The 12,868-nt window shown below is 37.7% G+C and overlaps 1 protein-coding gene across 6 annotated transcripts in view; it reads left to right on the forward strand.

Moving 5' to 3' along the window:
* Window positions 1-12,854, forward strand: part of IQGAP2 (IQ motif containing GTPase activating protein 2) — a 328,352-nt gene extending 315,498 nt beyond the window's left edge. For all 6 annotated transcript variants that reach the window (XM_064273341.1, XM_023545568.2, XM_023545570.2 and 3 more), the window contains 5 exons: window positions 500-712; window positions 2,381-2,541; window positions 4,863-5,000; window positions 6,463-6,571; window positions 11,911-12,854. In XM_064273341.1, the coding sequence (XP_064129411.1) occupies window positions 500-712; window positions 2,381-2,541; window positions 4,863-5,000; window positions 6,463-6,571; window positions 11,911-12,024 (735 nt within the window). In that variant the 3' untranslated portion in view covers window positions 12,025-12,854. The remainder of the gene's footprint in view (window positions 1-499; window positions 713-2,380; window positions 2,542-4,862; window positions 5,001-6,462; window positions 6,572-11,910) is intronic.
* The last annotated feature ends 14 nt before the right edge of the window (window positions 12,855-12,868 follow it).

Genomic DNA, 12,868 nt, shown 5'->3' on the forward strand with positions numbered 1-12,868 from the left:
ATGATAGTTTGAGAATGATGCCCTTATCAGAAATAGGTCACTGACTGATTCACTGTTACATTGCCTTGTCAATCTCCATGAGAATGGCTGATGTGTGGCAAAGTTTAGTTAGATTCTGCTAGTTCAGGGTTCTCGTAGCCACATTTTAATGATAATCTAATTTTAGTTTTCTCAGCTGGACTATCCAGGAATTAAAGTCCGTCCATCCGAGGTAATTTCAAAGTAGCTTTATAACAATATGTCCACCTTAGCAGTGAATCAGCTATTTAGAATTTTGTCAAAATCAGACCCGCCATTATTGCTATGTTTCTCAAAAAGATGATGTAATTCCTTCCCAAAGACCTACTTTGAAACTCATGCAGAGCATATTCTGGTTCTAGTCTTTGAGTTTAGGCTTGAGGACTTCTTTAATTTTGACATTAACTTGCCTCATGTAGCCTCTGAATAGATAAGATTAGGAGGTCAGAGAAAAATCAGCATCTTGATATTCCCTTTTCAGGAACAAGATCACACCAAAGATATGTTGAGTCGTGCCATTATAGATTCCAGAACACCAGAAGAAATGAAGCATAGCCAATTTATGATTGAAGATGCACAACTGCCTCTTGAACAGAAGAAGAGGAAAATCCAGAGGAATCTCCGGACATTGGAACAGACTGGACATGTGTCATCCAAAGATAAATACCAAGATATTCTCAATGAGATTGCCAAGGTTTTTGGAACAGTATTCTTTCTTCTTCACTTAGCAGACACTCACTAATCATTGGTCACGTGTTGGGAATTCTGTGAGGTGACATTAGAGACTCATAAATGTATACACCATGGTCCGTACCCTCTATGATATTATAGATTTTTTTAAACTTCAAAGCACTTGATGACTTTTAATAGAGAATAATTACAGCTCTCCCAAGTCATTAGGAGAGTTGAAATACACCAGAAAATAAATGCAAAATAAATGTAATTGAGAAGTTTGGTCTATACATTTCAACAGTACCTACTTGCTTCCAAAATGACACTTTAAAAGAGTCCTCTCCTAAATTGTTGTCATGGAGCCCACGTGCTGTTAGGACCTGCCATTGAGGTCGTGACTGTCTATCACTGAGAATTTGTCTCTAAGCAGCTTAGCATAAATGCAGTTCACACTTGAAGGTTAATTTCTGTTTTCTCATCCCATATTTTTACACTTGAGAAACTTCCTGAGAAAAGGATCTCAAATTAGTACAAGGACAAAGGAAACATCATAGGAAGTGGCCAAGATCTGTTTGTCAAAGATAAGGAAGCATATATAAAAAAAAAAAAAAAAAATTAAGGAAGCATATATTTGGGGTAAAAGCGCTTTTCATTCATTTTACCCAAATGTGCAGATTAATATAGGTCTAGAACTTAAAAGACAGTTAAGTGATCAGGAAAAAATAAATATGCTCACCTTCTGGGAGGGAAATGTACTCAGCTTCATTCTTCCATGGAAATTTATGGTCAGCTCTGACAGTAATGTATTCCTTCTAACCCGGAGTGACTCAAGGGAAATGGCATTTCTTTCTGTAGCTTTGGGGTTGAAAATATTTCTTTTTAAGAAAATGGAGTGCACAAATTAATGCCTTTGTCTTTAAAAAAAGGAAAAGACTATCATGAAGATATCCACCAAAACTAAATTTTTTTACTTATGAAGATAGTATAAATATGTATCTTTGTAGATCTCTGGGGGAGGGGGTTTTTTAATTTATCCACCAAGGAAAAATAATATTAAACAGGCACCATTTTCTTAAAATGAAATATTTCATAACAACAAAAAAAGATGTCTGTAAGTTTAAATTTAGCATAGCTCTTACAAGCTATAAGCAGCTTAGGCAACTTTATATTCTAGGAATTCTATTTAAATTCAAGCAACAGTTTTCACTGTTGAATCTTTTTGATCAATCTTGAGAGCCAGTTGTTGCTTTTACAGATTAAAAACTTTTTTTTTTTTGTTATGTATTTCTAAAGTGAATGCAGTATTTTCAATTTAAAGGTATTCTTCAAAGTGGAATGCTGAAAATATTCTGTAGACATTGCACGTCTCCTGATAGTCTTTTGTGCACCCTTTTAAACACTGTTTTTCCTTGAACTAATTGTATGGTTATTCTAGAATTATTTCTTTGCTTTTCCATCAAGAAAAAATAAAATAACCTTAGCAAATCTCTTAAAATGAAATTTTCCAGTTCTGAAGTAAGAAAAGATGGGAACACTTTGGTGTTGAGAGATTAAAATAAGGTGAATGAGATAAACTACAAATTAACAGTCACAAACAGTTAATTACTACTTGAATTCTTCTTGCCCTAAATTGGCAATATTGGAAAGCAGATTTCTGCTTAAATCTCATAGCTTTTCCTTGTTGTTTTAGGATATTCGGAATCAAAGAATCCATCGTAAGCTTCGAAAAGCCGAATTGTCAAAACTTCAGCAGACCCTGAAAGCACTTAACGAGAAGGCAGCATTTTATGCAGAGCAAATTAATTATTATGACACCTACATCAAGACTTGCTTAGACAACTTAAATAGAAAGTAAGTTAAAATTGTGTTCTGTTTGCTTGTTATGCCCTGGTTTATAAGGACTGTCAATTCTTCTACAGTCCTAGGTTTTTTGGCTGGATTGGATTTATAAGCAAACTTTTTGCTTTATTTTATAATCTGAAACTTAGAAGCACAGTTTTATTATTTGCCACTGTGAACTAAGAAGCCAGAAATGAACGTAGAAGCTTTTTAATTCCCCATCGGCAATGGGAGTAAAGGGGCTTACTTACCCTGCTGTTTTTAAGCAATAAATAGCATTAATACTTGGGGAAACGCTTTAGTTATTCCTTTTATCTTTTTTAATGAAGGGTGTTTTTAAAATACTGTTGTGAAAATAAAAACTATTTTTGTTTTTGGAATACTTATAATAAACAGCATTTTATATTCTTGGTAATATTAGGTAATACCAGATGTTTGCCAGCTGCACAGAGCAGCTTATGGTTTTAAATTGCTTAGTGGTTTTAAAAATTATTAGGGCAAATGTTGTATGATCCCACTAAAATGAAATATCTAAAATAGGCAAATGCACAGAGACAGAAAGTAGCTAAGTAATTACCAGAGGCTGGAAAGAAGGGGGAATGGGGAATTATTGCTCAATGGGTACAGAGTTTCTGTTTGAAGTGATAAGTTTTAGAAATAAATAGCGGTGAATATAACACCACTGAATTGTGTACTTTAAAATGGCAAATCTTATTACATATGCTTTATCATAGTAAAAAAAAATATTATGGAAAAAATTATTTTTGACATGAAAGGCAAAATTTGGCATATAAATTACAAAGTTTTATGTATAGTTTTAATGAATGTTCTTTGCTCGTAATTATTCTTATCACCAGACTAGAGTCAATATTTAATTAAATTTAATTACCTATTTGAGTGTAGAATACAATATTTTCAAATAATCCTTGTAGTCAATTTGGCAGTAGGAAATGATGCTGTATGAAATTATCAATTGAATAATCATTAGAAGATTTGGTGAAGGGAAATGATCAAAACTAAACCTCACTTACTTGGGTCATACTGGTTCTGAATTGTGTACTCATTCACTTGGGGCCTATAATTTACCTTTACCTTTACATACATGGGGATTGGGGGCGGCGGGGGGGAGTTGGTAAAGCTAATTTTCAGTAAAAAATGAAAATGTTAAAGGTTTGTATTATTTATTACAACTACTTCGAGGCATTTTACAGAAGTTCTGAAGTTGGGTGATCTAGATTTGGGTTTTAATGCTTGCTCCTGTATTTGTGTGATCTTGAACCAGCTTCAGTTTTTTCATTTTTAAGGTGGGATTTGAGGTACCAGCCTCACAAGTATGATTATGAGAGCTGCAGGAAAGAAAATCAGGGAAATGAATTTTGTGTGTGTGTGTATATATATATATATATATATAGAAATAGAAATAGAAATAGAAACCCTGGCGGCTTAATGGGTAAGTACTATGGCTGCTAAGCAAAGGGCCCAGCAGTTCGAATCCACCAGGTGCTCCTTGGAAACTCTATGGGGCAGTTCGACTCTGTCCTATAGGGTCGCTATGAGTCGGAATTAACTCGACAGCACTGGGTTTGGTTTTTGATTTTTTTTTTAATATATGTAAATAAATAAATATATCCCGTTGCCAATGAGTCAATTTCGGCTCATAGCGACCATATAGGACAGAGCAGAACTGCCTCATAGGGTTTTCAAGGAGCACCTGGTGGAGCTGAACTGCTGACCTTTTGGTCAGCAGTCGTAGCTCTTAACCACTATGCCACCAGGGTTTCCATATATATATGTTGTTTGAGATGGAGTTTTTGTTAGGTGCTGTCGAGTTGATTTCAACTCCTAGTGACCCCGTGTGACAGAGTAGAACTGCTCCATTGAGTTTTTTAGGCTGCAATCTTTACGGAAGCAGATCGCCAGGTGTTAATCCAGCGGAGCCACTTAGTGGGTTTGAACCACTGACCTTTCAGTTAGCAGTCGAGCACTTAACCATTTGTCGCACAAGGGCTCCTTTATATGGGAAAGGAATTTATTCATTACAAAGTACAATGGAAATGTTATTTTTATTAAAAAGATTAGTCTGTAATTCATACTTGGAAATTCACTTGGAAAATAACTTTTTCCTGAACAGTTCAATAAAAATAATAAGTTCAACAGGGAGGTTTTATTCCATGGGAAAAACTGTTACCTAGTATCAGAAAATAACAAGTTGTGCATTTGATGTAATGGGGCTGGGTATATATAATGTTATACACTAGGGGCATGGTTATTACTTACTAGAAACAGCTGAGTTTGACATCATGATGATCAGTGGTTTGTTCTTATTTTGTCAGAAATACTCGGAGATCAATTAAACTCGATGGAAAAGGAGAACCCAAAGGGCCGAAGAGAGCGAAGACTGTGAAGTACACTGCAGCAAGGCTGCACGAGAAGGGTGTCCTGCTAGGGATAGACGACCTCCAAACTAACCAGTGAGTGGGGCCTGGAGGCTGCATGGAACGAGAGTACCATCTAATCAGTTCACAAAGCCTGACTCACATTGTTTTGTTTCCTGAGGCCTTCAGTTGGTTTATCAAAGCTTATCCTTGATTACAGATGAATACATGTATTGTAGTCTAGTCTTTCCATCAGCCTGTAGCATCTGGTTCTGTCAGTGTGTGAAGTACTGATCAAATGACTGTGTTCCTATGGCTCATTCCATGTGTTTGGCTCTTGGAGCCTTTCATTTTCCTTCTAAAAGACCTGAATCATAGCAGTAAGAGTGAAAGGCAATCTTTCAGACCTGGTAGATTAGAGTTATCTACAATCGTAAAACAAGGCCTTTGTACTTTGAAAACCATAGACTTTGTGTGCCAGCTCCTAGGACAGAGCCACTTCTAAAAGTGCCCGGTCAGTGTGTGTATTTGGGGTGGAGGAAGAAACAGAAACCTGCTCCTCAGCCCTAGACCAGGGACCAAGTGGGTCTTCATTTTAAGTGGATTGTGACCCCCTTACTGCATCACGCCTTTGTCCTTTGTCTTGAGTGAAGCCAGATTGACTGGTCTGTACTTCCTCTTTAAAGCTACCTTCCCTCAAGGCTTGGCTTCTGTTTATCTCATGAAACCTTCTCTTGACTATACCAATTCAGAGAAAATGGTCTTCCTCCTCAAAGTTTCTGTAGAAGTTACCATCTGAAATGCTCAACTGGACTGTGAGCAGTTGTTGTTGGGTGCCATTGCGTCGACATTAGACTCATAGCAACCCCATGTGACAAAGTAGAACTGCCCCACAGGGTTTTCTAGGCTGTAGTTTGGTGGTACAGTGGTTAAAGCAATCAACTGCTAACTGAGAGGTCAGCAGTTGGAAATGACCGGCATCTCTATGGGAGAGAGATGTGGCAGTCTGCTTCTGTAGAGACTTACAGCCTTGGAAGCCCTATGGGGCACTACCGGTTGGAATCAACTCGACGTCAGTGGGTTTGGTTTTATTTTTTTGGTTTAATCTTTACAGAAGCAGATTGCCAAATCTTTGGAACCAGAGAGCCACTGGGTAGATTTGAACTGCCAGCCTTTCAATTAGCAGCCTAGTGCTTAACCATTGCACCATCAGGGCTCTTTCTGTGAGCAATACAGGTTAATATATAATTCTTATGTTCTGCAACTATCCTATATTTCCAACTATATTTTACAGTCCTTAAAGGAAAAGACCATATTTTATATTTCTTTTGTAATAAAGCACCTATTATAATGCTCTATGAGCTACAGATCTCAACAGTCACTACCTAACCTAGTGTTTGGGGGGCACAATAGGGTGAAGATAGCGGGAGACTTTTTGTAACCTTCTTAGGCTTTTCCCAAGAGACCATTCACTAAGAGTGGTAACTTGGGATCCTGTTAATTTGGTTTGAGTTTAAGCATATAATTCCACATGTGTGAACATTTCTTTCTTCATCAGGTTTAAAAATGTCATGTTTGATATCATGTCTACTGAAGATGTGGGCATCTTTGACGTCAGAGCAAAATTCCTGGGTGTCGAAATGGAAAAGGTGCAGCTCAATATTCAGGTAAGCTGGGATTTCTGCTGATTGGGGTGAGTTGTGTAGTGTTAGTCATGCCTGGCTCCCCTGGCTTACGCTCTTCATGACAACAAGGAAATTGAACAGATGACCAATGCAAACTTATTTGTCAATATTCTTTTCTTCAGTATTGATGGCTTTTTTTAAAGCTCTGATTTTTCCAGTTGTTTTCATGTGGGTAAATTGGGGTAACAGTGCCAACCCAATCTCACAGGGTGCTATTGAGCATATGAGCATATATTTATAATTCTTCGTAAAACTTTAAAATAAATCTTGAATCATAGCAGTTAAGTTTTTCTAAGCCTCGTTTCCATTATGAAACTTACACAAAATAATAATGTAAGTATTCAGAGTTATAAATAAAGGCTAGAAAGTCCCCTTTTATTAGGAACTTGCGTTTCTTTATAAGACTTGAGTTTTCCCAGGATTGGAGCTGTCCTGGTCTTATTTCTCCTTTCTCCCCCTTCCTTTGTTCTACTTAGAATGGTTCAGACATTTTCTTAAATCTGTTAAGTGTTTGAAATCACAAAAATGAAAGACATTGTTCCAAATAGATACCTGTAAATAGAAAAATGGTATTTGCAATATGGTTATTTCTGCTTTCTCTAAAGAGCCAGATTTAAGCCAAATTCATCTGAACAGAAATTGAAAAAGCCAGTTTATGTGCAAAAAAATGGGAGAGAACACACCAAATGTTTTAAGTTCATCCACCCCCAACTCCTCAATCCTTAGCCTAGGATCAATGTAGAGAAGTAATTGAGTTTTTCTCTTTGGCAAAAAGTTTTTAAATGGAAATACCACCTATTTATCTGGGCCTCCGAGGGCAGTAGTGGTTCTGTGGTAGAATTCTCTTCATCACTCTGTTCCACTCTTTTCTCATGGGATTCCAGTTGATCCTGAAGAGGCCAGGGTGGCTTCCAAAGGGTTTGCAGATACCACCATCTCATATGCTCAGTAGCGCCCTGTGAGGTTGCGTTGGCACTGTTAACCCCAATTTACACACAAGAAAGCAGAACTTCAGAGAGATTTTATGATTTCAAAGATCATAAAACAGCAAATGGTAGAGCAAAGACTCAACCCTGGTCTTCCAACCACAAGGGCAGTCATATTTTCTCTGCTCCCCAGGTTGGAGACTGTGCTAATTCCCCTGCATAAATAAGCCATTCCTTCTCAACCTAACCATGTTGACTTAACTCTTTTTCCAAGAGACTTTGATTAACAATTGTTGCATATCCCAGAAGAAAAGTGAGTCCCCACTACACTTTAATAGATAAAAACATTCTTGAGTAAAGGACTTCCCTATGGAATTCCAGTCCTGGAAGCACATCTGAATAATGTAGGAGTTGAGTTGAGTGTGAAGGATCCCTGGTGGCGCAATGGTTAAGCACTCAGCTGCTAACCAGAAGATCAATGGTTCAAATCCACCCAGTGGCTCCATGGGAAAAAAAGACCTGGCTCCCATAAAAATTACAGCTTTGGAAGCCCTATGGGGCAGTTCTGCTCCGTCACATGGGGTCTCTGTGAGTCGGAATCAACTCAATAGCACACAACAACAGTTCACTGCAGTTGGAGGCAATTGAGGAAGTGGAGGAGGAAGATGGCAAGACCCAAAGTTTGCTCAAAGATCACTCCAACTTTTGCAGGTGATCTCACTTAATATAGACACCAGGGGTTAAGAACCAAGAAGTTTCTAGAGCTAGAAAAAAGAGAAAATGAGACCTGGGTATTAGTTTGAAGGACTTCAGGGATGCTGTCTTATGTTTGGATAAAGCCTCCTATCCTGGGTTACTGTGAAATATTGTTGTTTAACCTTACACATATGGCTGGTGTGACCCAGGTGTTTATTTTAGTGAAAGAGTTGATTTCCATTGCTTGCGTGATGACAATGAAAAATAGAATGATATACTGACTTGAGAATGGGGATCTTATCTCAATACAGGGACAGAAGTGTTCTAGGTCAGGAAGGAGTTGCTTTGTATAGTCATCTGCAACTTTCATCACACAACTACATCAGTAAATAGCATAAGCACTTCTCCCCATATGTATGTACTTACTTATCAAGTGTACGTGTTTCTCCACTCATCAGTTTGTAGTACTGTGGTGGCTTATGTGTTGCTGTACTGCTGGAAGCTGTGTCTCCCATATTTCAAATACCAGCAGGGTCACCCATGGTGGACAGCTTCAGTATATCCCACCTGAATTTAGATACCATCTCAAGAATAGAGCACTGACTGCTAATGACCAAAGATTAGACAAATTGTGGGATGACATCAAAGACATCATATGTGAAGAAAGAAAAAGGTCATTAAAAAGACAGGAAAGAAAGAAAAGACCATAATGGAAATCAGAAGAGACTCTGAAACTTGCTCTTGAACATAGAGTAGCTAAAGCGAATGGAAGAAATGATGAAGTAAAAGATCTGAACAGAAGATTTCAAAGGGCAGCTCGAGAAGACAAAGTCATGTATTGTAATGAAATGTACAAAGACCTGGAGTTAGAAAACCAGAAGGGCAGAACACACTTGGCCGGCCATCTAAGATGCATCAATTGGTCTCAACCCACCTGGATCAAAGGAGAATGAAGAACACCAAGGTCGCATGACAAATATGAGCCCAAGAGACAGAAAGGGCCACATGAACCAGAGACTTACATCATCCTGAGACCAGAAGAACTAGATGGTGCCTGGCCACAACCGATGACTACCCTGACAGGGAGCACAACAGAGAACCCCTGAGGGAGCAGGAGATCAGTGGGATGCAGACCCTAAATTCTCATAAAAAGACCAGACTTAATGGTCTGACTGAGACTAGAGGAATCCTGGTGGTCATGGTCCCCAAACCTTCTGTTGGCCCAGGACAGGAACCATTCCCGAAGACAACTCATCAGACATGGAAGGGACTGGACAATGGGTAGGAGAGAGAAGCTGATAAAGAGTGAGCTACTTGTATCAGGTGGACACTTGAGACTGTGTTGGCATCTCCTGTCTGGAGGGGAGATGGGAAGGGTAGAGAGGGTTAGAAACTGGCAAAATTGTCACGAAAGGAGAGACTGGAAGGGCTGACTCATTAGTGGGAGAGTAAGTGGGAGTATGGAGTAAGGTGTATATAAACTTATATGTGACAGACTGACTTGATTTGTAAACGTTCACTTAAAGCTCAATAAAAATTATTAAAAAAAAAGAACACGCTTGGCACTTCTCAAGCTCCAGGAACTGAAGAAGAAATTTAAGCCTTGAGTTGCAATAGTGAAGGATTCTATGGGCAAAATATTGACTGACACAGAAAGTATCAAAAAAAAGATGGAAAGAATACACAGCCCCTGTACCAAAAGGAATTGGTTGACATTCGGCTATTTCAAGAGGTAACACATGATCAAGAACTGATGTATTGAAAGAAGTTGTTCAAACTACACTGAAAAAAAAGAAGCCATTGTCAAAAAACAAGGCTGCAGGAATTGATGGAATACCAATTGAAATGTTTCAACAAATGGATGCAATGCTGAAAGCATTCACTCATCTGTGCCAAGAAATTTGGAAGACAGCTACCTGGCCAGCCAACTGGAAGAGATCCATATTTGTTCCCATTCCAAAGAAAGGTGTTCAAACAGAATGCAGAAATTATCAAACAATATCATTAATACTATAAAAATTATATCATTAATACTGTAAAAATAGGCAAGTAAAATCTTGCTGAAGATAATTCAAAAATGGTTGCAGGAGTACATCTACAGGGAACTGCCAGAAATTCAAGCTGGACTCAGAAGAAGACATGGAGCAAGGGATATGATGGCTGATGTCAAATGGTTCTTGGCTGAAAGCAGAGAATACCAGAAAGATAATTTAAGTATTTTATTGACTATCCAAAGGCATTCAACTGTGTAGATCATAACAAATTATGGATAACATTGCAAGGAATGGGAATTTCAGAACACTTAATTGTGCTTCTGCAGAATCTGTACACAGACCAAGAGGTAGTCATTTGAACAGAACAAGGGGATATTGCATGGTTTAAAATCAGGAAAGGTGTGCATCAGGATTATATATTTTCACCATACTTATTCAGTCTCTATGCTAAGCAAATAATCCAGGAAGCTGGACTATGTGAAGAAGAATGAGGCATCAGTATTGGAGGAAGACTCATTAACAATCTGATATGCAGATGACACAGTCTTGCTTGCTCAAAGTGAAGAGGACTTGAAGCACTTATTGATGGAGATTAAAGACTGCAGCCTTCAGTATGGAGTCAACAACAACATATGCTTCTACCCTGGTACTCTAATATGTACTTTATAAAATATGTTATTGTTGTCAGGTGTCATCTAGTCTGTTCCGACTCATAGTGACCCTACGTATAGCAGAATGAAACACTGCTTAGGTAGGCGCCATCCTCACTATTGTTGCTGTGTTTGAGCCCATTCTTGGCAGCCACTGTTATCAATTCATCCCCTTGGTCTTGTTAAGCACTTGGCTGCTAACCGAAAGGTTGGCAGTTTGAACCAAACATCTGCGCCTCAGGAGAAAGATGTGGCAATCTGTTTCCATAAAGATTTACAGTCTTGGAAACCCTGTGGGGCAGTTCTATGTCCTATAGAGTCACTATGAGTCAGAATCAATTCAACAGCAGTGGGTTTGGTTCAGCTTATAAAATACATACAAAGTTAAAACATTTAAAGAATGAGAAAAAAGTTAAGATAACTAAGAGTTCTAATACTCTTCTTGCTCCCTACGAATTGTCTTGCTTGCCCTACTTTAGAAAAAAATATTCTTCCGAAGGATATAGCCTATATAGTCAGAATATTTGTGTTTTCAATTTATCAGTTGAAAATTGAAATTATAATTTTGTTTGATATTAACCAGTTGCCGTCGAGTGATCCCGACTCATGGCAACCCCATGTTTAATACTAGCTCAATGATAATGGCTTTCTTTCATACAGTATCAGTTCTAAAATCTATTTTCTTTCATCTAGGTAATTGATTCTCAGGGCAACACTCAGACCAACAGTATCACCTCCTGGGAATTTGTTAAAAATGCATTTATTTGGGCCTCATCCCAAAGCTACAAAATCAGAAATTCCTGATGGTTGGAGCCCAGCAATCTGAGTTTTAGCTGGTCGCCATGAGTTGGAATCAACTCAGTGGCAACGGGTTTGGTTTGGGTTTTTGGTATTTTTGACCAGTTGATTCTGATGCACACTAAAGATTAAGAACTCCCTGATCCAGGTCATGAGGGCAATTGAATCTGAATTTTACCAACAGATAAATTCTGGTGTGATTTTAATGGGTGTGAAATCTCAAAGTTGAGATTTAATGATGTTCTTTAAAATTGCAGGATTTACTTCAGCTGCAGTATGAAGGAGTAGCTGTAATGAAAATGTTTGATAAGGTTAAAGTGAACGTAAACCTTCTTATTTACCTGCTGAACAAGAAATTCTATGGAAAGTGAAGTGCCTGCAGAAATTTCATGGATTCTGTATTAACTTGCATTGGGAAATGCATTTGTTTAATATTTTTGTTTTTAAACATGATTGAAATCACTGCTTATAAATGTGTGATTTTTTAAAGACCAAAACTGTTCTAAAGAATGTACCCATGTGCCTTTTTGGTAATTTGATACTACAGTAGAATGATACACAGAATGAATTAATGTAAACACTTCCACACTGTGCTGTGGGATAGGTACTCTGATTTAAAACCTTGGACATCCTGTGATTCTGTTTTGCTTCTAAAGTAGGAAGAAAATAAATTTAGCTGACTAGGGACAAATGTGTAAACCTATTTTCCTATGAAAGAGTTTTAAATGTCCCACTTAAATAATATAATTCTTCATAGATTTTTTTTTTAATCTGTGGAGAAATGGAAACCTAATTATTTCTAATGAATTATTTAGACAGATACTTCAAAGCTCTGTCTCCTGAGAGTTGTCAATTTTAAGAGAACTTTTGTGCAATTCAAAGTGGAGTTTTTATAAGTAATCGAAAGTGACAACACAGTAACACTTTCTGTATTAAAGTATATATTTTATGTGATTTATTCCTACTAAATGAAAGTGCACTACTGCCTCATAGTAAGGACTCTTGTACCCAGAGCCTTCACATAATGAAGAACAACATGGACAGCAGTCAAAGGCCCCCACCTTCAGCCCTCACAAGTTATTTGAATACTTGGATTGTGCCTCTCAATTTTTTTTGTAATGCAATAAAATCAGTATCTAGATGGTTTTTAAATGTATTCTTTGGAAATTGTTTTATGTAAAATAAATGTTACTTAATTACATTAAGTTGGCTTTT

The sequence above is a fragment of the Loxodonta africana genome, chromosome 2 (assembly GCF_030014295.1).
Source record: "Loxodonta africana isolate mLoxAfr1 chromosome 2, mLoxAfr1.hap2, whole genome shotgun sequence".
NCBI classification, from domain to species: Eukaryota; Metazoa; Chordata; class Mammalia; order Proboscidea; family Elephantidae; genus Loxodonta; species Loxodonta africana.